General features: G+C 30.2%; 1 protein-coding gene across 1 annotated transcript; it reads left to right on the forward strand.

The window, feature by feature from the left end:
• On the forward strand, positions 1 to 27,013 carry MS3_00001761 (uncharacterized protein). Its single transcript, XM_012940727.2, has 7 exons — positions 1 to 1,766; positions 4,025 to 4,371; positions 14,014 to 14,344; positions 16,329 to 16,608; positions 17,815 to 18,223; positions 24,914 to 25,219; positions 26,606 to 27,013. Exons 2-7 carry the CDS (start codon positions 4,289 to 4,291, stop codon positions 26,742 to 26,744), a joined length of 1,548 nt encoding a protein of 515 aa, XP_012796181.1. The 5' UTR covers positions 1 to 1,766; positions 4,025 to 4,288; the 3' UTR covers positions 26,745 to 27,013.

A 27,013-nucleotide genomic window follows, 5' to 3' on the forward strand; every position in this document is an offset into this window, starting at 1 on the left:
ATAGTGTAAAGTATATCTTGGCTGAATTTCACATTACTTCTTCAACTCGTAAATATAAATATTACACTTAAATTTATTAATAAATGGATAGCTCTAGTAAGAATCTTGTTTCCCTATACAATCAACTATTTCTCCTACTGATATACTAAATAAAACAAATATTTGAGTGTAACTTAAAATTTCCGCTTTTTTTTTAATACAAACATGTTAAGATGAAGTCGTCAGCAATTAGTGTTATTATTAAGAACTATAAGTTATTCTGAAATTAATTTAAGTAACAAGGTTATTAATGGAGTTTGTTCTCTGGGATCAACCTCCAATCAATTACCCAAAGGGATGGTGTTATGTCCTTGATCTATCTACCCACTTTTTGTACTGAGGATACTTATCTAATCCAGTTTAAGACCTTGGCGCGATAGGCTGACCGACCTAACCTTGAGGTCAGTACGCGTGAGTTCGAAATGGGGTAGAGAGAAGAAAACTATTCTATCACCTGATTGGCTGACAAGCACGCGAATAAATGAAGACAAAACAACTGGAACACTACTCGATCTATTCCTGATATCCTGATTTCCTCTTCGGATTAATGTAAAAAGGTACATGAATAAATAGGTGACTAACCCGACCACAAAGTACAACAATTAGGAAAAATACATTTATGTCCAAAGCGGGTAATTCGCGTGGAAACTAGGGTGCAAAATATTATGTTTAAATTACAATATCTTTGGAACAGAAAAGGGTATGACAATGAATCATACATCTAACGAAAGCTTATGTTCTGTAGAATAGATAAGGGACAAAAATAAGTGTTAATGTTTTACAGGCTTTGAATAAAATGAATTAACGTCCCAAAAAATAGCTTTCGTAGTTTTTCAGGGCTTCTTGTTTCCCTGTTCACATCAGATGGAGAATAGCTGAGCAAGGTGGAAGAAAAATGGTACACCTATTAATAACCGATGCACATGATCAAACCATCCAGCTCAGAGAACAAAACTCCATTAAAATCACCCACCTGAGCTACAAATCTCCACCATCTCAGTAACAAAGTTATATTAGATGATAAAAAAACCGAAATGGTACTAAATAAATGTTTAATCACATTTTTAAAGAACTCCTAAACGTTTTACAAAACCCAAAATGAGATAAGGATAAATATTTACAGGTATTTACAACAAACACAATATACCAAGATCATTGAATTGGAATCCAACAGTCCATATTTTCAACGTCAGTAAATTTGTAATATAGTACAATCCTTATTTTATTTTAGTGGCCCTGGAATATCTGAATCCAGTTTTATCGTACGAATGATTATTATCGAATGGTTGCTATCGTAATACACATATCGCCAATTCTCGCAAATAATCATCGAATTAAATCGCATTAGTGAATAACGAAATTAAATAAGTCAAATATGAGAATGGATTTTTGAATACGTATATTTTGTACGCTCATCGATCTGGAAAGACAGAGAGACGGGGCGAAGAGAAGAGAGTGGAGCGAAATGACGCGCAGTGGAGAAGGCGTATGAGCCAATTCGATTTAACCAAGCGATAATCGATATTTATAGTCGCATAGAAATAAGTTATAGACATGTGATGAATAGGATATGAAGTGCACACATACGCTTACATAAAAACAGTCAAGGTTGATAAGCGAATAATTAACAAGGTCAAAACGTGGCTCAGGAAGAATGAATATATCGGCTTGTCTGGAAGCTGGAATAAGTTATGTGGGCTTAATATAGCACTACATCATTAATATAGGTGAGTTGGTATTTCCCATCAGTTTAACGGAGGAAATAAATTTTAACATTAGTCACTAGTTGTTAGGCTAATTGATTTGTTGTAGACTTCGTATTGTTTCATCTCAGTTTGTAGCATCATCTGACATGAACTAAATGACTGTTGGGAATCAGAATACACCGTACAAATATCCAAGCTTATTGTACCTACATAACCAAAGATTATTTATTTGATTAGAAGGAACTAAGGGATTTTGTTGACTTCTGGAAAAGATATTCAGGTATTCTTAATAAGGTTAGGTATAAAAACTAACACACGGACTGGGATTTCACGAAAGTGCCAAATATATTTTTGGTACAGTTCACTTTTAGTGGAGTTTTCGGGGATAAAAAACGACGAGGTTTATAATCATTATTCCACTCATCTCTACAAATCAAAATCCATAGGCCTTAGTATGTACACTGTCATACATTTTTAAATATCTGTAACAGGAAACAACCAACAGTAATCCTACCTACAAACAACTTATCTACTGTGTCTATGGTATTCTGCTTTACGATTTTATGAAAAGAATCTATGTTGATGTAGTGTATATCGATAGTTCTGATGTGTACTTCAGCTGAATCGTAAATTGAATAATAAACCTAAACATTATTCACAAGGAACATGATCGTGTCATTCATAAGAGGATAACTTTTAGTCTTAGTAGGCTATTAAGTTACTTGTTTACTTACCAAAGTTAAACTCAATTACAAAAACTAAGAGCTATCCCCATCTGACTAGTTTCAATTTGTATAAATAAACTAAATTAAGCATATGTCTGTAATGGAATTGTAATAATTGATTTGAATTGTCATTAAATTATTATTTACTGCTATTGTTCTACAAGTTTTGATTCATAAGTACTTTGTTTTTGATCGCAGTACAATCCCAATGATAATGATTTATGTTCAGAAACAATCCAAGAATATATCTAACTGTAAATACTATTTCTAAAATTTTTCTTAGACAACATCAGTGGGAAAACAATTTGTTGTTAGTATGAGATGACTAAAGTAGGACTTTCGATCGTAGGTACCTAGTACATTATAATGCCATGAAACATTTTTCCTCACCTTTCGTGATTTTATAGATATGTCCTTGCGGTGAGTGTCATCAAGGGCAAAAATTATGAACATGACACTTTAACGATTATCTAGAATCAATAAAAAATGAAACACTATCCACTGCTTGCTACTAAGAACAGTTACAATGTAATAAACTTGTTTGGTAGAATTTGGTTAGTATCACTGTTGAGTGCACATATCTTAGTAAGATTCAGTTCCTTAAATCCTGTCATGTAGTCCATAGCATTTAATTACTGAGTACGTTTTAATTGCGATCATGGATAGTTTCAAACAATGTAACACTACTAAGCCTCGTATTAAAGTATAGTACTTTTCAGCTTTGAGGTGGTTAAGTTTTGTGGCTCAGGTGGATGACTTTGTTTGAATTTTGTTCTCTGATTTGAATGGTTTGGTCATGGAGCTTTCATTGTTCTTCTGAACGACACCATTGGCATAAACTTTTGACTCTGACGGTGATTTTTCAGACACGAAAAAAAGCTGAAAAACTGAAGAAAAGCAGAACGAATTTGGGTTATTGCTTCGTGCTAGTTAAATACTCTCCACAAATACACACTGACAAACTCCGTACAAGATTGAGCTCATAAACTTCATTTATCATGGTGATCATAATACTGTGTGATGTGCTCAGAATTCAGTGATCTGTGCTTTTACGTGCCATATAGTACGAGGCTCATTCAATGTTAATGTTGGCTTGCTTTACTCCATAGGTCATAAATCCTAACTAAAACACAAAGCTAACCAGCGTGGTAAATTATTATTAAACTGATAAAAAATTTTCCCATCTCATTTATTGATTGAATTGTAGTTTTTAAATTATGGGCGTATCAATTTCTAGACGCATAATTGTTCTAAACTCCTATTTTCACTCCATTTCGTTAAAGAAATTAAACTTATTTTCCCCATTGGCTTATTCAATATTGACACCACCCTTGAGATAAAAAAACAAATTTACAGTTAAGCTGAAAAGAAACTATTTTTTTGTGAAAAGTCAGTAATAATGATGGTCTCTATGATAGGTTCATTCCATTTTCCACTTGCATTTGTTTAATGGGAAAGAAAAATAAATTATCCAATCAAACTAAAGCAATGAATGGTAGAGAATAATGATTAATGAAAGGGGTATTTTTGTTTATTTCTTGATATTACAAAAAGGGGTTGAAATTGATCATTATCAAATTGGTAATTTAACTAGAGGACATTGATTTTAATACATTTTCTATCTGTCTTGAAATGTTAGACAACTGAAGCAGTTCAAATTATTTTCTATAATCTGTGCAGAAATAATACCATTTCCAAGATTATTAAAAACACTTCCATTACCTTATCATGGCGCAATGAAATCGAAATATTCTTATAACATTGATATGAATTAATTGGATGAATTTACTTGAAAATAATTATCATTAACAAACAATAATGAGTGATTATTCAATAGATGAATTGTCTACAGAAGATAATATTAGCAGTAATAATCTGATAAGACTACCGTCCAATGAATCGTAAGTTACTAAATATAATTCTTTTTTTAAAGATATATAAGTTATGATCAGTTACACAGAGATCCCAAACTTGAGCAAAAGTGTAGAGTTTGAAGATGGGATAAGCAAATTCATCCCGTAACAAATAAGAACCTTGTTATAAAAAAGCTAACCAGAAAAATCACTATGAAAAATGAATATTCGTTGTTTACAATGGATCGTTGCAATAATCTCTGATAGTGATGGAGTTTTGTTCTCTGAGCTGGATGGTTTAGTCGTTCTTCTGAACGACATCATCAGCACAAACTTCAGATAGAAGTCTACCAAACCATCCAGCTCAGAGAACAAAACTCCATCATCGCGTTGTGTATTAGACATGAATTAGTTATTCAAGTATACAAGTATATTGACGTATTTATAAAATGAACCATAAAATGGTTTATTCTTATTAAGCATTTGATTTTTATCAATCAAAGTATTAAAAAATGTTATAATAAGAGTTAAATTCTCATAAATGCTTTTTCACCAGACTGAAATTTCTTCAGATCAACAAATTATTATTAGTCCATGTAGTCGAATCTGAATATCAGGGTTATATAGTTTTTATAATAATATTAAAGTGGAGAATAAACGAAGAACGGCTGATTCCATCATTATATTATACCATTATTTAAACACAGTAAATGATTTACTTGCAATTTGCTTTATAACCGTCGACGAAATTTAAATAATCCACATGAAGTAAAAATATTCATTAATAATGAAGTGGTTTATAAAAAGAACTGGTGAAACCCGCTTATTGGTTCAAATGTTGATTAAGTAACTAATGTTTTTGTTTTCTCCCAGTTTGGGATTACATCGATGGTGTTTACTCATGACTATTCCATAAATCGGAATCCCTATCAGCAAGCACGTAACTGTGAAACTGACAGCCTAGGATCCAGTGGTATATATTTTCAGGTGATATAGTGCAACGATCACCTAATGTCAATTTCAATGGCTGTTTCATTTCAGACGTGTTTGAAAACAACTGGTGTAAACTTCTTACTAGAAGTTAGGGATATTTGTAAAAAATACCCCATACAACTTAAACCAGTCCGCATAAAGCTCGTTTTGTTAACGTGTCTATTTAGTAAATATAATTGAGGTGGAGTTTTGTTCTTTGAGATGGATGGTTTGGTTGTGGATCTTTGATTGTTCTTCTGAACAACATCATCAACACGAAAGTCAAAGTTCTGCAAGAAGTTTGTGCTGATTATGTCGTTTAGAAGTATAACCAAAGATCTACAACCAAACCATCCAGCTCATAAAACAAAACTCTACATAAATCATCCATCTTCTCTACCATCCCAAAATTAACTATACTGTATTGTTTTGCAAAGGATATTTAAATTTCGACATTAAATGGATGAATTCTTTTTTAAAATAAATTATATTTACACCGTAACTGGACGACAGTAAATATTAATACTAGGATGCAGGTACATACATATGAAGGGCCCTATATAAACTGTAAGGTGCGTGCTGGATTTCACTTTTACTCACAGTCCTAATAAAATAAAATAATCAGGTCTTAAATTACTTTCTTAATTATGAGATTGAAGAAAAATGTATGAATGATTCACGAATGCATTGTTAATAAAATAATGACATAATATTATCTTTTGTTGATATTAGTTATCGACGATAATGAATATTCCCACCTATTATACATGAACTGGATACCGAATATAATCCTGAATCGAATCATCAACAAAAACTTCTAGGTTCCTTTATATACATAAAAATCAATTCTACCTATGTGTATTTGTAGGGTTTGCTTTACGATTGATGATAATTCACTCTTATCTTATCCAAAACATGTTAAGTAAGAGAAAATGTTAATAATATGCCTAAATGCTGGGTGATAAATTCTGGCCATTTTTCACTCTATAAAATACTTATATCAGCCTGATTACAATTTCGCTTTGATTGGAAGCGAATAAATTTAAATGATAATTTAAAACGATTGAATTTCGACATCCTTAATCAGAAAGTTTCGTAGATTAGTTTACAAGTTGTATTATTGATTCTATCATTCCAAATAATTAGTTTAATAACTTTAAGAGGAGAAAATGTATCATTCTTTAAGAACGGTAATCCCGTTCCATTTGATAGCTCAACCATAAAATATAATGCAATACGGTAATATGAATTGTTTGTTAAATCTTCAATGAAATTATAGCTAAAATACAAATTGTTTCTTTAAATGACAACCATCCGGTTGCCAACTGGCTTGTCAAAAATATTGTCATTACAGTTATTTTTGCTATTCTTTTCTCATCCTAAATGGATGGTATCTGATAAATTTTACACCATTTACTTACTTACTTACTTATGCCTGTTATTCCTAATGGAGCATAGCCCACTGACCAGCATTCTAAAACCCACTCTGTCCTTGGCCTTCCTTTCCAGTTCTATCCAATTTTTGTTCATTCTTCTCATGTCTGTCTCCATTTCTCGGCGTAATGTGTTCTTTGGTCTTCCTCTCCTCCTTCGGCCTGACGATTCCATGTGAGGGCTTGCCATGTAATGCAGTTGCGTGCTTTCTTTAATGTGTTTCCGATCCACTTCCAGTGTTTCTTCCTGATTTCTTCCTCCGCCGAGATCGGCTTCGTTCTCTATCACAGTAGGTTGTTGCTGATGGTGTCTGGCCAACGGATCCAAAGTATTTTTCGTAGACAATTGTTAATAAACACCTGTATCTTGTGGGTGATTGCTTCCATGGTTCTCCATGTTTCCACCCCATACAGTAGAACTGTTTTGAGACTTGTATTGAAAACTCTGACTTTGGTGTTGGTTGACAGTTGTTTTGAGTTTCAGATATTCTTCAGTTGTAGAAATGTTGCTCTTGCTTTGCCGATCTGCACCTTCACATCTGTATCAGATCCACCGTGTTCATCAATGATGCTGCCCAGATATGTAACGGTCTTTACATCTTTCAAATCTTCTCCATCAAGTGTGATTCGATTGTTGCATGGTAATTAAGAAATACCGATTAAAAAATTCAATCGCTACTGAACTAAAAGTAATCGGTTTGAAAATGGTTTTCCTAACTATGACAGGATATTAATGATACACTTAGAATTATATTCTCCCACTGTGAATATTAAAATGTATATAGTTACTATGGTTGTGATCTTTATAAAACAGTCATCAATGTGTTATCAAATGTCATTATTATCAGAAATTAGATTTTATTTTTCAAACGGTTGACAAATTGTCATTGATTTCATTAATTTATCGACATGTTTTGAATGTTGAGTTTCAGCGATTGATAATGTGTACTCTTTTTGTTCAGTGACATATCTGAAAAAAGTCTGTGATGGAATTGAACGTTTATACATTAATCACCAATTAAGATACAATTATAATATGATATACTATCTGCCAAACAATTTTAATACTAAACAATAAATCAATCGAGGTAAACTGGAATCTGAATTGTCAGTAATAAAATATTCTTAACTGACTACATGTTGTAAACTATACATGTTTATATAAATTTATGGAGACAGCAGTTTCTTTTTGATGATTTCCTTAAAAAGAGAAAGTTTTCTTCCCTGAATTCCTTTTATTTTGTATTCAATGACATTATAAATTAGTTTAATTATTTAATGATTACGGCGAAACTATAATTTATGGGCGAACCAATCAGGTATAAGATAAAAGATCTCGGATTTTAGTGCGAAATTCACTCATCTATTTGGTTAAATAGAATTTTGGCATTATAGCTTATGTCAGTTGGTGATGAAAACCCTCAATGTAATTTTTAACCTTAACCATCGACCATAAATCACAATTCTAATTCTTCACACTGGTTTATAACCCTCGTTTGGTTTTAGTTATTAAAGGGGACACTCTCAAGGTTACCTTAGCGTCGCTCAGAGGTCGTCCATAAATTATAGTCACACCATGATTACTTAATGTATTTAGTTAGAGTTATAAGGACTGAATTCGGAATATGATATATGGTAGTGATTTCCTTGAATTTTGGGATCGTGAAATACTAATTAAATTTAGGATTTCCCACTTGCTACATCAAACAATTCAATATCATTTGCTGAATTAATTTGCTGGATAATTATTTCATCAATAAATGAAATTAAAATGTAAAACCAAATATTTTCAAACTCAAATTTTGCACTTTTTTGTTCATATGGTATAGATTGTAGGGACTGGTATTCTATCAAGTTCACATGGGCTATTCTAGCTTCTAGATAGACCAATCTATTCATTCTTCTCAAGCTACATTTTTACCATGTCGCTTATTCATTTATCAATCCTGATTGCTTTTTACATGATCATATGTGTGTTGATCACTTACTCTATTCATCATGTCTGTAATTTATTTATTCCGACTACAAATATCGATTCACGCTTGATTAAATTGGGTTGTCTCTATCGACTTCTATTCGTTGCCTTCGCTGCGTTTTCCTGATTGTCTGTCCAGACCAATGAGTGTACGAAATATATGTGTTCAAACCTCATTCTCGTATTTGACTTATTTAATTCCATTATTCACTAACGCGAGTTAAGTCGATGATTTTATGCGAAGATTCGTTCACATGTACATATCAATAACAATCATTCATACAATCCAAATGGAGTCAGGGCCACTAAAGTGGTGAGCTTGTTGAAAACATCATCGTTCGATTTAATTGACGTTAAAATGAAAGGCTACACTAGGTTTGATTAGGTGAAGTGACATTCAATGAAGGAACTGGATGAAAAATAATCAACAAGACGTACTGGTTTTAATCAAACACTTCAGACATACATTTTTCATGGGATTGAGCACATACCTTATTATGCATTAAAGTATTTGAGAGATTTAATAGTGAAAATTACTTATATAGGTCGATTAAAATAAATAAATACAATATTTTATAAACTTAACAAGTGCTCAAGACTAATGGTATATGATTATTATAATCATTTAAGTTTTAGACTATTTTTACTTCATACAGTCTAACTGAACTACATCTAATAAAAAATTAATTAAGGTATAGTAAATACATTGAGAAATATTTAGTTTAAAAGTTGTTTCAATATTTTCATATATATAAAGCAATATATGAAAGCTTTTTACTTGTCACTCTCATTACATAACACTTATTAGTATTAGTGATCATTTTATAACCTTTTTATAGACAGTTAATATATTGAATCTTTTCTCTGAAATCTTTCAATCATTTTCTGAGCGGCACATCTTACATTTTTGTTATAATGACCAGTGGAGTCCAATCCAAGTCAGGTGTAACACAGTTATGCACCTCAGACAATCGATGAGAGGTTGCGCAAGATCATGGGTCGATTGAAGTTAGACATTAAGACTGTTAGATGCCGACCCAGTAGTCGAGAGGTTAGGCGTTGACGTGCAAGACCGAAGGTCCTGGATTCGATTCTTGGGTGTGGTATCGTGGATGCATAACAATAAGTAGTCCAATACTAGGACGAAACGGTCTTCCAGTTTTTTTCAATTTTCCAACGATGGTCTAGCTTAGATTGACTCATGAATTCAACAATGAAAAAAGTCGCACATCTTTCAATTAACAATATAATCGTTCATATTCAGAACAATATTATTTAATAACAATCAGTTTGAGCAATATTTTCTGATAAAGTGCATTTATTATGGATAATTTTCCCTGGATAATATAAAATAATCAGTTTGAATGGGTTTTTTTAAATCAATTATTGGTTATCAGGAACTACATACAGTTGAATGAGAGACACCGTAAACATTGGAAGAAAAACAAATAGTTATTCGGTTAAGGTGATTAGCAAGGAGTCATTTGGTATAAAAGAATCGTGGACGTGGCGCACCTACTGAACTAATGTGATAATTAGTGGACACAATACTAATGATTCCTCTTTATAAAGAGTTAGATTTTTAGGCAAGATGCTCATCTGCGATTGAGACTTGGAAGTATATGTATAAGAATGCGGATAAATATGGGCTGAAGAGACATTTTATTAGTAGTAAGAAATCAGTCAGCAGTGATTTTCTTTCTCTTTTTCAAAATTGAAGAGCAGAAAAATAATGCGTTTACTATATCCAGCTAGTCTACGATAAAATCACTTCACTATTATTGATCACATTTCTTTTGAAATCCTATTAGTTTCTACAGAAATTTATACCTAAAACGTGGAAGCCATGTAGAATCTTTTAAGGAATTGTTTCTGACATTACAGAGCAGCCCACCAAGAAAAAAACACTATACAATGTTACAGATAAATTTCTCTGTCAAATCTTCTTTGAAGCAAAGATGGAATTACCACTACAGAGAGTAGGAAATTACACTGAACATGTAAAACTATAGCAACTCACGTGCGATTGAGTTTGTTCTCATTTAACTCAGTTAAGCCATTTTTTAACTTAGAGGACAAAGTCATCCGTACTATAACAACTTATTGTACCTTTATTATTGTTGTGCTTGTATAAAATATGTATGCTTGAACATTGCTTATCGCCTACGCACATATTCATTCTGCTAGCTTTATTATTAACTGCTTAATTGATTCGATGATCCATTCATTTCTATATATATATACATGTACATTTAACACTCAATATTCACGGTTCGCTGACTCACTCATTCGCCTCTCTGCTTTGTGGTCTGAGTTATCTGCTAATAAAACTGTGATCGCTGCTTCTCTTTGCCCTTTGATTTCAAACACCATTGAGGATTATATGATAACGGTTACGAGGGTGATTGGTCAACGAAGCACAGCCACTACAAAATCATCAGATGTCTTGTGATTTTAAGCGTTTCATTACTTATTCGAAACCAACCTTTTTCTATTTAGTTATAACTGTTCAAATTTTTATCATGTTCATTTTAATAGTCCTTCAAGTCCTCTTTTATTAATGAAGTAAACTGTAAGATCATTTAAATAGTTAACTTCTACATAATAATAATGTGTATTCGTTTTAAATATCATAAATCTTTATATCTGACCTATCTAATTATTTATGTGTTTAATCACCATTCATCGTTTTGTTAATCAGTAAAATAGGCTAAAAATACCTTGTACAAGAAAGAAACCAGTTGAAATTTGTAACATAAGTCACAGACCATTGAAAAACAGAAGTTTGGCATATACCTGAAATACCTTCTTTACTATCCATTCAATTTTTCTTTTCTGTTATAAACTAAATTCTTGTCAGAAACAAATACAAGATTAACAATATTGTTCCAAAGATTTCTCTCATATGAAAGGTAAATGAGAAGAGATAAAATACTTTTATGAAAAAATACCTTACATTTCACCAACATATGGAATGAAAGAACTATCACTCGAAGTGAAATCAATTTCAAGTTCGCTTGCTTTTGTTTTTTAAAAAAAATATAATTGAGTAAGCAATAAAGTTTTTTCAATAGTGGATGATAGTTATAATAAATAATTGTATACAGTTCTAATTAACTACTTAACTAACAATACAAACAAATAGCATTTACATTGAGTGTTTCAATTTGATAAACAAACTAAAGTCAACAACTTAGTTATTCTGTAAAGTTAATATTTATTATTTTAACTGATGTTTAGTTATAAAAATCTTCAGTATATATACGATTTTGTTGTCCTTCATATGTTTACTCATGAACCTACCTACCTGAAGTGAACTTACAAATGTTGCTAGTGTGGCTTTTTTTTTCATTTCAATAAGAATAAATGACATTGAACTTCTACCACATAACGTGTTTTATTTTTCTTTCTCTTTCCCTTCCTTTTATGGTGGGTTTTTTTTTCTCTCAATTGTTCAGTGTGTTATTTTTCATTTCCTGTTGTTATGTGATTTGTGATTAAAATTAACGATGAAACAATTTCCTGTCAATTAACTCTTGAATGAATAATCAGTCATTTAATTATATATAAACCCACATACACGTATGCATAAAATGGCGTGCAAATATACTAGACTTTTTAAGTCAAATTCATTCATTAATATATAATACATAATCTTTGTTTTAAACAAAACTCAGGATATATTAAATGGAATAGATCACAAAAACAAAGATTTACAGATAAACTGGAGATAGTAAGTTTTGACAGTTTTAATCATTCAAATATGGTCTTCATCATAACTGACATCGATTTAAGAAATAAATTCAAAATAATGAAGACTATTGAATAGTTCATGACCTTCTAACATAGTTAACAGTGTACATGGACGAGCATTTAAAGTTAATAACGTAGATCAACATTTATTTTACACCATAATGTTGTTTATCTACTAAGTTAGTGTTTCTGTAACTAAATAGTCTTAATTTTGAGCATGAATTTTAATAGTTATTTCTTTTACAGTAAATAGTTATTGGCCAGTGAATAACTAAATAGGTTGGTACTTTTAACATAAGATGATGATTTTGATTAAGAGACCTTCTTGATCAAATATCTTAAATTAATACCTGCTTAATGACCATGAGCAACAATTGAAGATTGTATATATTGACTGTTTCTTTTTAGATTATCCATAAAGTTGACGACTATACTCAATCATTTAATTAATTTGGAAATGTACAAGTCAGCCGATAACTATCGGTTGTTTGTAGTCATTCTGCGATATATCATAGATAAAGATTCTGCATTTGTTAAGATGACCTGGTTGACTTTATCTTAACTATGACACTTGAAGTTTCAGTTCAATAGCATAACTGATGATTGGCCTATAATAAAACTTAGTACATCAGTTATCTAATATGTTACAGTTTATTGAAATATAAATTGCCACGAGCATCTAACGGATTGACTGAAATGGTCAGCTGTTGAAAAAAAATTAGATAAATAAACTAAGGTTAGATAAAACACAGAAAGTATGATGTTATCGAATAAGAATGTTTGTTGAAAAACTAGAAGGCACTAGATGGTGGCTCATTAACCTAGACCAATTGTGTATAATTCGATCCCAGATGTGATCATGGATGGTCACTGCTGAAGAAGTAACAGTTGTTCATTGCTTTCTGGTTTCCAGCTTCGGTTCAACATAGATCATCTTGTGATACAAACTATGAAAATTCTACGATCCCAACAAACTCTCACCCTTTATTAAAACAATATTTATTCATGCCTATCTTTATAAGGAATAACTGCATATTTTGGTGAAGCACTGACTTACTCTATGTAAAAATTTTTATCCATAACAATTATAATAATCCTTTTGACATAACCAACTGAAACCACAAAAAAATATTCAGTACTAACAACAAAAACCGTTTGTTCTATTTAGAAGCTTTTCATTAAAACTATGCGTAATTTAGAAATAAATTTCCATCACAAACTGATGGAACAATTCAAAATGTATAAACTTGTTTCAGCATAGTCTGTGAATACAATTCATGGTGTTTATTTACAAACCAATACGGTATTGAGAGATTTGGGACGTTAGATAACTCAGTAAGTGATTGATAACCAACTCACAATCATATCTAAAATCAATGACTTCATTTAAGTAAAGCATTCCAATGTAAAATCAAATAGTTTTACTGTATAATCTAGTAATTATTGAATATCACTTTCAGATTTTTACTTCATATATATAAAATCAATTAGTTACTATTTGAAATCCCCCCCAAATAAACATTTCATGAAAGTTTTTCTGATTTCTTTTTTATCCAGTTCATCAGAAAATTTATCTTCATTGTTTAAACACTTAGAACTACCTAAACAAGAATTACTTGATCGTCAGATCAATACAACTAATCCATTGTTTATTGCTCCTTTATCCGATCACAATTCAATAAATATAAATATTTCTGAAAGACAAACTGAAATCAATCAACAAAATAATCAGAATATATCTAAATTAGAAGATATTTTATCGGATATTTCATTGTCTACATTTTGGGAACCATTTAAAACTGTTGAAAGAAAAGAAATTGAAATAAAATCTCCCAAAATAGAAAATATGATATCAAGGAAGGATGAAAATTCAGTTGTCAATTTTAAGGTAGTTATTTTCTTCTTTTTTTTTAATGATAAGTACACTTTTATTTTGTGTCAAGAAAATAACTTGTAGTTCAAGCTAATCTTGAATTTACTTTTTACTTGATAAAAGATCAAAAATGATCTGTGAGTTTCAGTCTACCACACCGTAATCAAAGTTTTCATCTATATTTATTCTATGATCTCTGCACTATTTATGTAATTTATTGCTTAAATAATAGTATCAATAAGTAATAATCCAGAGAAACTACTAATTGCAGTATTCTTAGTTCATTCATAGGCTTAGCTCTATATATTAATATAATTTTGATCTGTTTAATGTTACTATGAGTTTTAGTAAATTTGAACTGTGGTTAGAAGAGAATCAAATCCTTACATATAATAAGTTATTAAACAATGAAAACTAACTACACTTATTCAATATGTTTCATATCGATACTTTTATAATAAACCCATTTTTATCAGAATGGGTTTTGTGGAGATTTTTAGAAATTTCACCGGTTGAAACCATGAGTCAATTGAAGCGAGACCACTATGGAAAACCTGGGAGCACTGGACGGCCGTTTCGTCCTAGTATGGGAATCCTCAGCAGTGCGCATCCACGATCCCGCTCCACGTGATATTCGAACCCAGGACCTATCAGTCTCGCACCAGGCGCTTAACCGGCATCCGACGGTGTTAATGTATAACTTCGGCCAATCCACGAAGTTGCGCCACCGTACACTATTGTCTTCAGTGAGTTCCTATCTCGCAACAGACCTGGTTGGACTCCACTGGTAACGACCTCTCACTAGAACTCCAGGAGTATCTCCTGAAGTCAGTCACTAGTGATCAGGTGATTATTATTATCAAAATGGGTTTTGTGGAGATTGTAGTAATTTCACCAGTTGACATCATGAGTTAATTGAAGTTAGACCACCATGGAAAACCTGGAGGCACTGGACGGCCGTTTCGTCCTATTGTGGGACTCCTCATATTGTTAGTTAATAAGAAAGGTACCATTGTCAAAGCTTTAAAATTAATTAATGATAAATTATACTTATTTATAATTGTTGTCAACTCAATTCGATAAAATGTAACTCAGTCTTATTTTGCTTTCTATTTTGTCTTAGCAACTGTATTTCTTATACTAAATTATTTAAATCATACTGAACTTTTAATTTTTTGTTAAGTTGGATAGTAAGTAAAGGAGGTTAAGGTTTTTTTGATCATTTACTTGTGATAAATTGTTTCTCAACTGTATCACATTAGAAAATAGTAAGATTTAGATTATCAACGAGGAATTTTTTTCCATCAAAGATAAGAAAAGAAACTGATGACTAAGATTGTTAGTATTAGATTTTATTATGTTCTATCACTTAAATAACTTTACTTTAAACAATAAAACTATCAAAGTATCTAATACAAGATATTCAAAGTATTAATGAACTATAGCCTTTTAGCATTTCAAGACGTAGTCGGATAACAATATTTATCATGAAATAAAGTCAGATTAAGGATTGTCAAGATGGTGGAGAAGATTTGTAGCTCAGGTGGATGATTTTGATGGAGATTTGTTCAAGAGCAACAAGAATCAATCAACATCGCGATCAACAGGACAAGCTGTGAACCATAAATGAAGAAATTCAAACATTTCACTTCTACCTGAAGTTTGTGCTGATAATGTCGTTCAGAAGAACGATGAAAGCTCCATGACCAAACCATCCAGTTCACAGGACAAAACTCCATCCAAAAGCATTGTCAAACATCAGAAGGCACTTTTCTTTACTACAAACATATTGTAGATCAACTCTATTAAGCTCAAGTTTAGTGGCGCAAAAAATATTTGAATGATTAGGTGGAAAGTTAATTAATGTTTATTTTATTTGAAAATTTCCTTAAATTTATATACAATTTCTGTTAAATTACACAACATAGTTACAAAGTGTTTTTGTTTTAATTGTATCGTTTTATATTTTAATCAAATATTTGTCATATTTATTCGATAGTTACATCCAATATTTTCGGGAAAATCATGGGCTCATTCATTATTTAAAGAAAGTATAAATTGTTATGATGAATATAAAGAGAATCCAGAAAGAATATTAGACGATCATTTTAGTCGAATATGGAAAACACGTGAAGTATGTATGCTTTCAGAAGATCAAATTGATTTACAAACTGCATTTCCAAAGTGTTCCAAAAAATGTAATAAAACTCGTAGAAAATGTCATACAAATAAACATATCTATTATGAAGATAATAATAATATTCATCATAATTTGAAAGGTAAGTGTAAAGAAATTCAAGGAAACTAATTCTATAGATTAGAATCAATAATACTTAATTAACTAATTGACAATTTGTTTTCCCTATAAATGCTAAAGTGTTATGTAGATAGAAATCTTCTATGACAAAAAACCACTTTATACTACAATAATACATCCTTTTGTACTGAAAAGAATTCTCACAATCTGAAGAAAGCGTTACTGAAAAACAACAGAACAAAAACTCGCCAAAATATGCATTATTATATTCTGAACCAATAACTTCACATTTTCTAGGAATATGATTGAGGCTGACAAACTTAGATGTAATCACATTCAGAATCATATCTATGTGTTGCTGAAATGTTATATACAATGAATAAATATCCATTTAGTGTCTTGTTTCGTTTTGAAAAATCAATAAGTTAACTCAAGCCAATGCATAATAAAAGTGAAAAGTGATTTTGTTTGTAATGTTAGATACTTCTTGGTTAATTGTGTAAAATGAAGTAGTTTACAAGCACTATAAGGAGGAGAACGAAAAGAGATATGTTATATATTAATTGCATTACTTATAAACGACAAATAGTCTAACACTTAACTGGATGATATATAGTATTTGATAGTGAAGTAGTGCAGGGATCAGTTACTGAGTATTTCATCATTCATTCATTACTTTTTGTTAAGAAAATAAACATATAATTTAGTATCAGAAGGGGTTTTTGGATATTGTAGTAATTTCAGTAGTTGAGATCAGGAGTCATTTAAAGCTAGACCACCATAGAAAACACAGATGCACTGGACGGCCATTTCGTCCCATTGTGGGCCTCCTCAGCAGTGCGCGTCCACGACCCCGCCTCGTGGGATTGGAACCCAGGACCTATTAATCTAGCGCACGAGCGCCTAACCGCTAGACCACTGAGCCGGAATCTAACAGTGTTAATGTTTAAATTCGACCAATCCACAAAATTGCGCCACCGTACACTATTGTCTTCAGTGAGCTGATATCTCACAACAGACTTGGTTGAACTCTACTGGTCACTGCTTCTCACTAGAACTCCAGGAAATGCCTCTTGAAGTCAGTCACTAATGATTACTATCAGAAGGGGTTTTGTGGAAATTTTAGTCATTTTAATAGTTGAAATCATGAGTCATTTGAAACTATGATTATTTGAAGTAACTGCTTTTTAATATATTTTAATACTTCCTTCCTTCTTTTTTTTTAAAGATTTCAAAAACAATATGAAGTTAATTGGAAAAGATGAATTATCTTATAGGAATTGTAATAATTCTCAATATATTGATCATAATGAAGAGAATATTGATAGATGGAATTCTAACCAAACATTAATCAAAAATCATTTTAATTCATCGAAACAACTTCAAATCACTACTTCTCATTATTCATATGATCATAATAATTATCATACCAATTTACAACAAAAATATTATGTATGTAATCTATGTAACAAGCATTACTTTGAACAAAATGATTATCATGATAATTTATTCAATCCAATTGAGGAGGAATATACTCCAGTGTATTCGGATGAAGTTATAACAGATTATATCACTTTCCATACATCTATAGACCTAAGAAGAAAAGAAAATTGGAATAAAAGAATAATTAATCACAGGTAAATAACATAAGTTTACTTCACAGGTTTTGTTTAACTCACGAAATTAGTATGTATTCTTTACTTCAAGTTTCATTGTCCTAATTATATAACAAACTTAATTCTATAAAATAATATATGGGTCATTGAATAGTTTTACTTGTTAACCAGATGTTTTAATAACCATTTCTACAATTTACCCCAAGTAATGGGTCTACAATAAGGTAAACTTTAAACAACTCAATTTATTTATATTAATTGACAGTTTGAACGTTTCATCAACTTGTGATATTTAAGTAACATGTAACATGTTAAATAATCACAAATTATTATATGGAAACATTTGATTGATTTTGATAAAGGAAATGATGATAAGCAACGAAATGATATAATAGTATGGTGTGGGTTGCTTATATCCACACAAATAGTATATAATGGTGGTCAGACATAGAATGTATTTCAGTAGAAGGTCGATGAGGAAAGAACGGGAACAGAACACAATTGGTATGAAAACGTATGAACAATGAAATCTGAGACAATGGATTGATGTTTGCAACAGAAACAGTCAAGTTTGATATGATGGACTGATATTTTGCAAATTAACGATTTACTATATGGTTCTCAGATTTTATTGAGGTGCTCTGTAATTTCGTGTCATATACATTCGATTGTCCCTACTGGTGTTCTGTTCACTACAATAGTATTATAAAGTGAACACTATGAAAATGTTTAACATAGGTGAGAAATCGATTTTTCTCGAAATAAGGTTTTAAAAAATTTTCGAAACATAATAATCATACACAAACTATCTAAAGTTGTTATGTACCTTAAATGATATTTCTCTATTATACCTGATAAATGTGAGTAATACTATTTACGATTCAAAATTAAACGTGTCCAAATGAATAAGTAAGCTCATTTTAGGAACTTCTTTATCGCGTTAAAAGTTTAAGGTACGAATTTGAATGTTTAGTTCACTTTTAGATCAATAATAACAAGGAAGTACTAGTAGTTCATTTGGTCACAGTTTAAAACTTCCTCTCGGCTTCTGTAATACAAGAAGACGTCTTAGAATTAATTCTGTTAATTCCTACTGTTAATAAATCTAAAGTTGAGACAAAACGTTCATATAGTGCCCTCTGGTTTTTAGTAGTTATGTGGCTGAAAATTGGTCGAATATTATAGAATTCCATATACATTTTTATGCAGTGCTTGTACATCAAGATTCTGAATAGACATGATCAGTCTAGAATTTTAAATTGATACATTTTTCAATAGTGAATTTAGATTCACTCAAGTGAATAAATACTTCTCAGCAATCTAATAATATAAAGTAAGAGACAAATCCAGATAGTGAATTGAACATGTTCTTTTTTGCGATCAATAAAATAATTATCTCATTCTCATTGGTTAGTGCTTAATTGATAAATTGAGCTCTTCGTAAATCCGTTTCAACATATCATCATTAGTAAGAACTTGAGTTATTCCATTGTTGATGTTCAGAAATGGATTTTAATCGATCTTTCTTTAGCATATGTTCATCCTGTTCTAACTGAATCGTTATAGTTATTATTTCGCTTTATTTAGAATAGATGAATCGTGATTAGGAGAAAAATTTAGAACTAACATTTTATTTTACTTGGGATTCATCAATTAGATATACCTGTATCTCAGTGTTGATGTTCACATTTGAACTAGAATTTAGTAGCCTTTACCTAAAACGCTCAACTCGTATATAAAACAAAAACTGTATTACACTGTAAACAAAATCTTTGTATTCTAAATAACTTGTTTTAGTATAGTTCTCAATTACTTACTTCTGTTAATCCCAATGCAGCAAAGGCTGCTGAACAGCATTCTACAACCCACTCTGTCCTGGGCCTTCCTTTCTAGTTCCGTCCAATTGTTATTCATTCTTCTCATGTCTGTCTGTCTCCATTTCTCAGTGTAATGTGTTCTTTGGTCTTCCTCTTCTCCTTTGGCCTTGAAGATTCCAAGTGAGTGCTTGCCTTGTGATGCAGTTCGGTGCTTTCCTCAGTGTGTTTCCTATCCACTTCCAGAGCTTGTTGATCTCTTCTAAATAAAGACCTTCTAACTCTCAGGGTAGATTTTAAATCGTTTAAATTATTTTTTCCTGATTAGCGTTTTTTAGCGAATTAGTTTTCTACGGGATGTGGTCTGTAACAACATGCCCAACCCTTCTCATTTATCCGGGCTTGGAATCGACAGTAGCCTCTAAGAGGCTCTAATCGGAGTTTAGTTTCTAACTGTATATTAAAAATTCTTTGGTATACATTTATCCAATCGACAAATCTTAAAATAAATCAATAAAAATCCAATTTTCATTTTATCTAAACTGATTGATCTACCTAAATTAGTCGTTTACATCAAGTTCCGATTAACTGTTTAATATTATAAATTAGATAATGAAGATTAATGTTTAAATAAGAACAAAATGGTTGACAGCCCAAATTTTACTACTATTTTTCATCTACTTCATATTCACAATAATCATGGCAGTGTAAGGAATATTAATTTACTTACCAAGATTCCATGAATAGTACTGTAATTTCTGTTAATTCATTAAAAATTAATTCAATCATATATAATACTAACATATAAGTTGGATGCTAGTTCAAGCGTATCCTTGGAATACAAACTGACCAAATTATCAATACAGACAATAAAATTATCTTATTAATATTAAGATGGATATGGTTCAATGATCACTTCTTCTACCTCTTCTTCTTCTTCTTCTTCTATGCTTTCTTCGCTTTCTTCCAACATTTGAATAGTACAGTATCCCTTTTTTCAATATTTTTTACAATTTTAATTGTGTTTTTCTTCTTTCTTTATTTTTTTTTAAAAAAAGAAAAAAATTCGTTATCAAGCATTTTAATTTAATCTATATCAATATGAAAATGTATGATACACATAGATGATTGCTTGATTTATTAAACAACAACAACAACAACAAAAAACACATTTGACTAGAAACTAATTTCTAATTCAATTATAAATTAAAAAAGAAAAAAAAGAACAGAGAACTAAATAGGAGCATATCAAGTTAACATTTTTTTCTCTATCAACTTGGTAACATTCTCATTCACAAAAAAAGGAAACTGTGTTTTTGTTTAAGGGTACTTTTTTTCACTTATTTAGAATAACATTCACTTGATTGTCTTTTATATGGGGTTATTAGAAAGAAAAAACGAACTTATTCACTCATAATACAATGTATCCAACTTATGTTTTTTTTTAATAGAATCCCATGAGATTTTGTTAAAGAAGAACAAATTAGTTTACTAATAAACTAATTAAATATTTAAAACTGGACATTGTAGCTAAGAGATTTATTTATTTTCCTTCTTTTTCCTTTTCTTTTTTTTCTTCTTTTTATGTGGACTTTTAAAATAATACAAATTTTCTTAACTATATTAGTTGGTATAAATGATAGATTCTTTTTTCTTGTTTTTAATTTGTCATCTCATATGTAGATAAATATTACACGGTATATTGGTTCTTGAATATTGTTTTTTCAAAGTAATATGTTATTGAAATAATTAAGAATAAATTAGTTTTATTATGCATTACTTTGATACAGATATATATGTGTATGGTAAACATAAGCTAAATGTAACTTCTCAACAGTGTGCATCCAAGATCTCACCCCCCTTCCCCGAGATTCGAATCCAGGATCTATTAGTTCTTCCAGTGCTTCCAGGTTTACCATGGTGGTCTAGGTTCAATTGACTAATGATTTCAATCATTGAAATTTCTAAAATCTCCACAAAACCCTTTCTGATAAATCTAACTTGACAAAAGCAGTAATAATACATTATATGTGAAAAATATATATTAGAAATAATCTTAGCAATTGAAATTTAAAATAATTCCAACGTTTCGTTCAGCAAACATGTTTGAACTTGTTCAGGGTAATAATCAAAATCAAAATCATCAAAGAATTATATAACGTTTTAACAATCAAATTTAAGCATAGTATAGATGTGATGTTTGATGATTTTATTTTGATTATTAACCTGAAGAAGTTTAGACAAGTTTGCTAGACAAAACGAAATTATTTTAAATTTTAATCGCTGAGATTATTTCAAATATAATTTCCACATATACTGACTTATCCATACTCAGCACCTAATGATTGTCAAATTATTCATTCCAATCTTGACGAATATTTGTATAAAGTAATAATACAATTGGTGATCGATTATAGTAACATAGATTTACGAACTATTTATCTTCTGATTAGATTCTGAGCTTTAATATTATCTCATAACGTTTATTCTGAGAAATTGTTCCTTCTTTTCTAACCATATACATCCTAAATTTTATTATTATTATTATTGATATTACTAATATTTAGAATTCTTTATTAATTATTTTGTTAACTTTATTTTCCTATCCTGATTTGGTTTCATAAATTCGACGGATACATATGAATAATAACTTAGATAAATCAAAATATCCAAATAAGTAGTATGAATTCGCGATAGTAAGAAGTAGGATGTTAAGAATTACAATTTATACATTTGGAGTGGATGTAAAGAACCAGTTTATCTCAGATGAAGTGGTGATTAATATGTTGCTTAGATAAATATCATCATAAAATAGATATAAATGAACTGAGAAAGAAAATCTGATATGGTGAATATTTGAATCCATTCGATTATATATATATAATTTGACTATGCAATGAAATTATAAAATTAGTCTATGTGAACCTGTTTTAAATATACAATTTATGAGTTCAATTTAAGACTCATAGTTTGGATTCATTTTAGTGAGACCATAATTTATGGATAACTTTTAAGCGACACCAAAGTGACCTTGAAAGTGTCTAACTGCTTAAAAGGGTTAAATGAAGGTTATAAAGTAGTTTTAAGAATAAAGATTATGATTCATAGTTGATGGTTAAGGTTAAGAATTAGATTTATGGTTTGACATTACGAACTGAAATCAGCTATAATGCCAAGACGCTGTTTAGCTTGATGGTTGAGTGAATTCCACACCAAAATCCAAGACCTGTTATCCTAAATCTAATTGGTTAGTTCATAAATTATAGTCTCGCATTAATTTCATCAGAAACTCTAGGTATGATTAATTATTCTGACAATTTTTATAACAAAACCTATGAATTGAAAAAAATAAAAACTATCTGATAGCATTCTTACATTGTAATAACATATAGTTTTACTATCTGGTAATTATAGTGAAAGAATTTCATTTGTTTGATTAAATTTTCAAGTTGTAGTGTAATCTATTTTGAAATAGCTACCTGTGGTTTGTTACTTCTTAATAGTTCTTTAACTCATTAAAATTTGGTTGCAAAACCTATTTTAACAGATTAAACACTGTCTACTGTAATAACATTCATTTACTGTTTCATATATTTGAAAGACCACATTTACAGTGTGAAAGTATATTAAAAATAATGGGGAAATATCTTTATTTATTGTTTTATATTGGGTGTGGATTAATAACTACATTGCTGAAACAAATTTTTAGACAATGGTAATGGTGTTTGTCATTTGGATGACAGATTTCATAGACTAATAAATCATTATCAGAATAATTTATATAGGTGTCAGTTCTTCAATACAAGTTTATATATATATATATATATATATATATATATATATATATATATATTAGTGACAGTTAGACTTAAAATGTATGATTGACTGACTTAGCCTTGTGTTGCCTTGACAGATAAAAATAAACAAATATTTCATTTTCTACCCATGTTCACACAATGAATGAAATTGTTGTTTTAACTGAATAATAAGTAGTTAAATTAAATCATCTTAAGTTTTTGTATAAAACATAGTAGAGAGATTAAATTAGGCCTGAAAATTTTTTTAATGTGACTAAAAAAATGAAGCAAATAGCTAACATTTCTAACGCCAATTTTGAATAAAAATGTATGTTTTTCTTTCAAAAAATCTGGATAGTAATTAAGGTTAGGTATATAGGTGGTAAGGTAAACCATGAAAACTTTAATGTGCGCACATTAACTAGAAACTATAGTATCCAATAATGGCGTCACTAAATCAAGATATAAAATGATGGTAAGTGATCACGCCGGATGTGCTGCTTATTAAGGATAGTAAAAAAGTGATAAAATCTAACTGAGTCATGATCAACTTGCAAACTAAAGATAATGATCTCAAATATAAATGACCGAGCAAAATAGTAGATTTTAAAAATTTAGATAGTTTTCAACAATAGACTGGCAGAATCTATTCACAGTCCAAGCTCCCAAAGGTTGAATTCCTTTTGAAAAGCAGAGACTTAAATTCCTTATTTTAATGGTGGCTAATAGCAGAATCCCGGATGACAAAAGAGACTGATAAACAGCAGTCATAAACATCAATGGAAAGATTCAAACAACCACTATAAATGATTTAAAAGCCTTATATTACCAATTGAGATCAAACAGCGTGTATTTATATAACCATATATGAGTTCAATTAGACCGCATTAGCCTAACCCATTGGTACAACAATTCGTATATGTTTTGATTACTTAAAAAAGTGTTATATAGTCTTAGCTATTAATTTCATTTTATAATGAATAAACTTCACATTTTGTCTATATCGGTTATCTTGGTAACCTATCAATTTCGACGAATTCAATGACTAAATTTATTTTAAAATTGGATTTATTTTAAATATTGTTTTTGTTCTATAATAGGTGCCCCTCATATAATAGCTGTTTAGATAAATCAGAGAAATACAATAACAGAAAATATCATAATCATTTCATTCAAACTTCAATATCATTACAGGATGTTATTAATGATAAAGAAGATTTTCTGTTGAATAACTTCATAATTAGTATAGTTTATATATCAGAAGATTCATTACCACACATAATTCTATGTGAAAATATTCAATGGACATTGAAACTTTTTAAGAAGAAAGTTATTCAAAAACTATATTCTATTAATCAAAAACTTCAAAATGAAATGTATAATGAATTCCAGAATTTGAAGAAACGGTATGATAAAGCATTTTTTCTAATCTATGTAGTTTATATGAGATTTTAATCATGGATATAATTGAGAATTTAAATTTTCAAAGAAAAAACCTATTCAAGACATGATATTCATAAAGACCAAATAACGTTATTATTAAAGTCAAAGATTTCGCTAGCTAAACATGAAGATTGTTGCTTACATCTAGATTACCTGATTGTTTATACAAGATATTTGATAGATAATAAACAATAAATCCATATTTATTTGCTCACTAGTAACTAGCTTTGTGAGGGAGTTCTCGGAGTTCTAGTGAGAAGCCATGATCAGTGGATCTAATCCATGTTGGGTAGAGACAAGTATCTACCTCAGTACAATGGAAGATGGTCGCGCAATTTCGTAAATTGATTGAGGTCAGACATTAACACTACTGGATGCCGGCTCAGTGATCCAGTAGGATAGGCGTTCGCGCACGAGACAGAAGGTCCTGGGTTCGAATCCCGCGAGCGGGATCATGGATGTGCACTGCTGAAGGAGTTCCACAACAGGACGAAGCGGCCGTCCAGGGCTTCAAGGCTTTCAATGGTGGTTTAACATCAATCGTTTCATGACTTTAGTTAAAAACTTAATAATCTCCACAACCACTATACGCAAAATATTGATTTGTCTTGATAACATTTCGGTTTGAGAAACCTCAAGGTAATAAGCAACAGAAAACTTTAGAATCCATTATCTCTCTAAAAAGGATAAAACGGTAATTGATTAATTGAATAATTAAAATGCATTATATAAGAACTCAATCAAAGACTCTCTTGTTCTAATGAACAGTCATTCAGTCAGAATTAAATAGCTCACTACTTTAAGTTCAGTGTGTTTATCAACACAGTATCACTTTTATTTAGTTTCATCTGTGAATTAGCGTTTTACTATAGATTTAATTGAAGCTACTCACTTTGGTAACATACTATTGAAGAGTAGATTTTTTACAACATAATTTCTTCGTAACAACTATCAGTAAGATCAATGGATATCATCAATTTCACAAAAGATCAAATTAACATGACATTTTATGATTCATGTGATTCTAATCAGTCTATCTAAATACTTACTTCTACTACTCTTACGGTTAGTTTGATGCAAATGACTATTCTTAAATCTAAGAGAATTAAAGTTGTCACTTAATTATCTCTTTTACATGAGATAGGTTTATCAGTTTCTAGTGTTTTCATACCCAAAACTTTATTCTGAAAACAATGGTCAATGTGCCATTTGAATATTGTTTATCGATAATCTCCAGTAAAGAGACAATTATATTTGACAATACATATTTGTTTACATTGTATTATTTACAATGATTTCTATCTAATGTTTACATTACTGTTGTTCATTTATTTTTCTTATAATTTTAGATTTTATTTCAAAACTGAATCCAATGAATTAAATACCAATATGATTTATTATGAAATTATTGATGATACAGAAGTGATACCTCGTTGGAAAGGTTTAATATGGGCTAAAATTGAAATAGATCACAATGAAGTATTATAAGTAGTAAACATTGGTTTTCATTCTTGTTAATTTATATGTACATATTATTAAGATATAAAAATATATAAATTATTTCTTAAGTTATTTTATTCTTGTATGATCTAATATACAACAACAAGGGTTGGGATGGTTACATGATCCATAATTATATTGCCTAGATTTTATGAATTTTGACAATCTTGTCGAGACTTCATTGAATTTTCGATGGACTATCATGTTTAATTGGTTTTTAAAATTGTGTACTGTACTTAATATATCCATCATTGCAT

This window comes from Schistosoma haematobium, chromosome 1 (genome assembly GCF_000699445.3).
Source record: "Schistosoma haematobium chromosome 1, whole genome shotgun sequence".
Lineage (NCBI taxonomy): Eukaryota > Metazoa > Platyhelminthes > Trematoda > Strigeidida > Schistosomatidae > Schistosoma > Schistosoma haematobium.

Excerpts from the sequence above, each read along its gene's own strand:
- MS3_00001761 (XM_012940727.2), top strand. The coding sequence starts at position 4,289 with ATGAGTGATTATTCAATAGATGAATTGTCTACAGAAGATAATATTAGC. Across the intron at positions 4,372-14,013 it reads AGACTACCGTCCAATGAATC|TTCATCAGAAAATTTATCTT; the intron begins GTAAGTTACTAA and ends TTTTTTATCCAG. Across the intron at positions 14,345-16,328 it reads ATTCAGTTGTCAATTTTAAG|TTACATCCAATATTTTCGGG; the intron begins GTAGTTATTTTC and ends TTTATTCGATAG.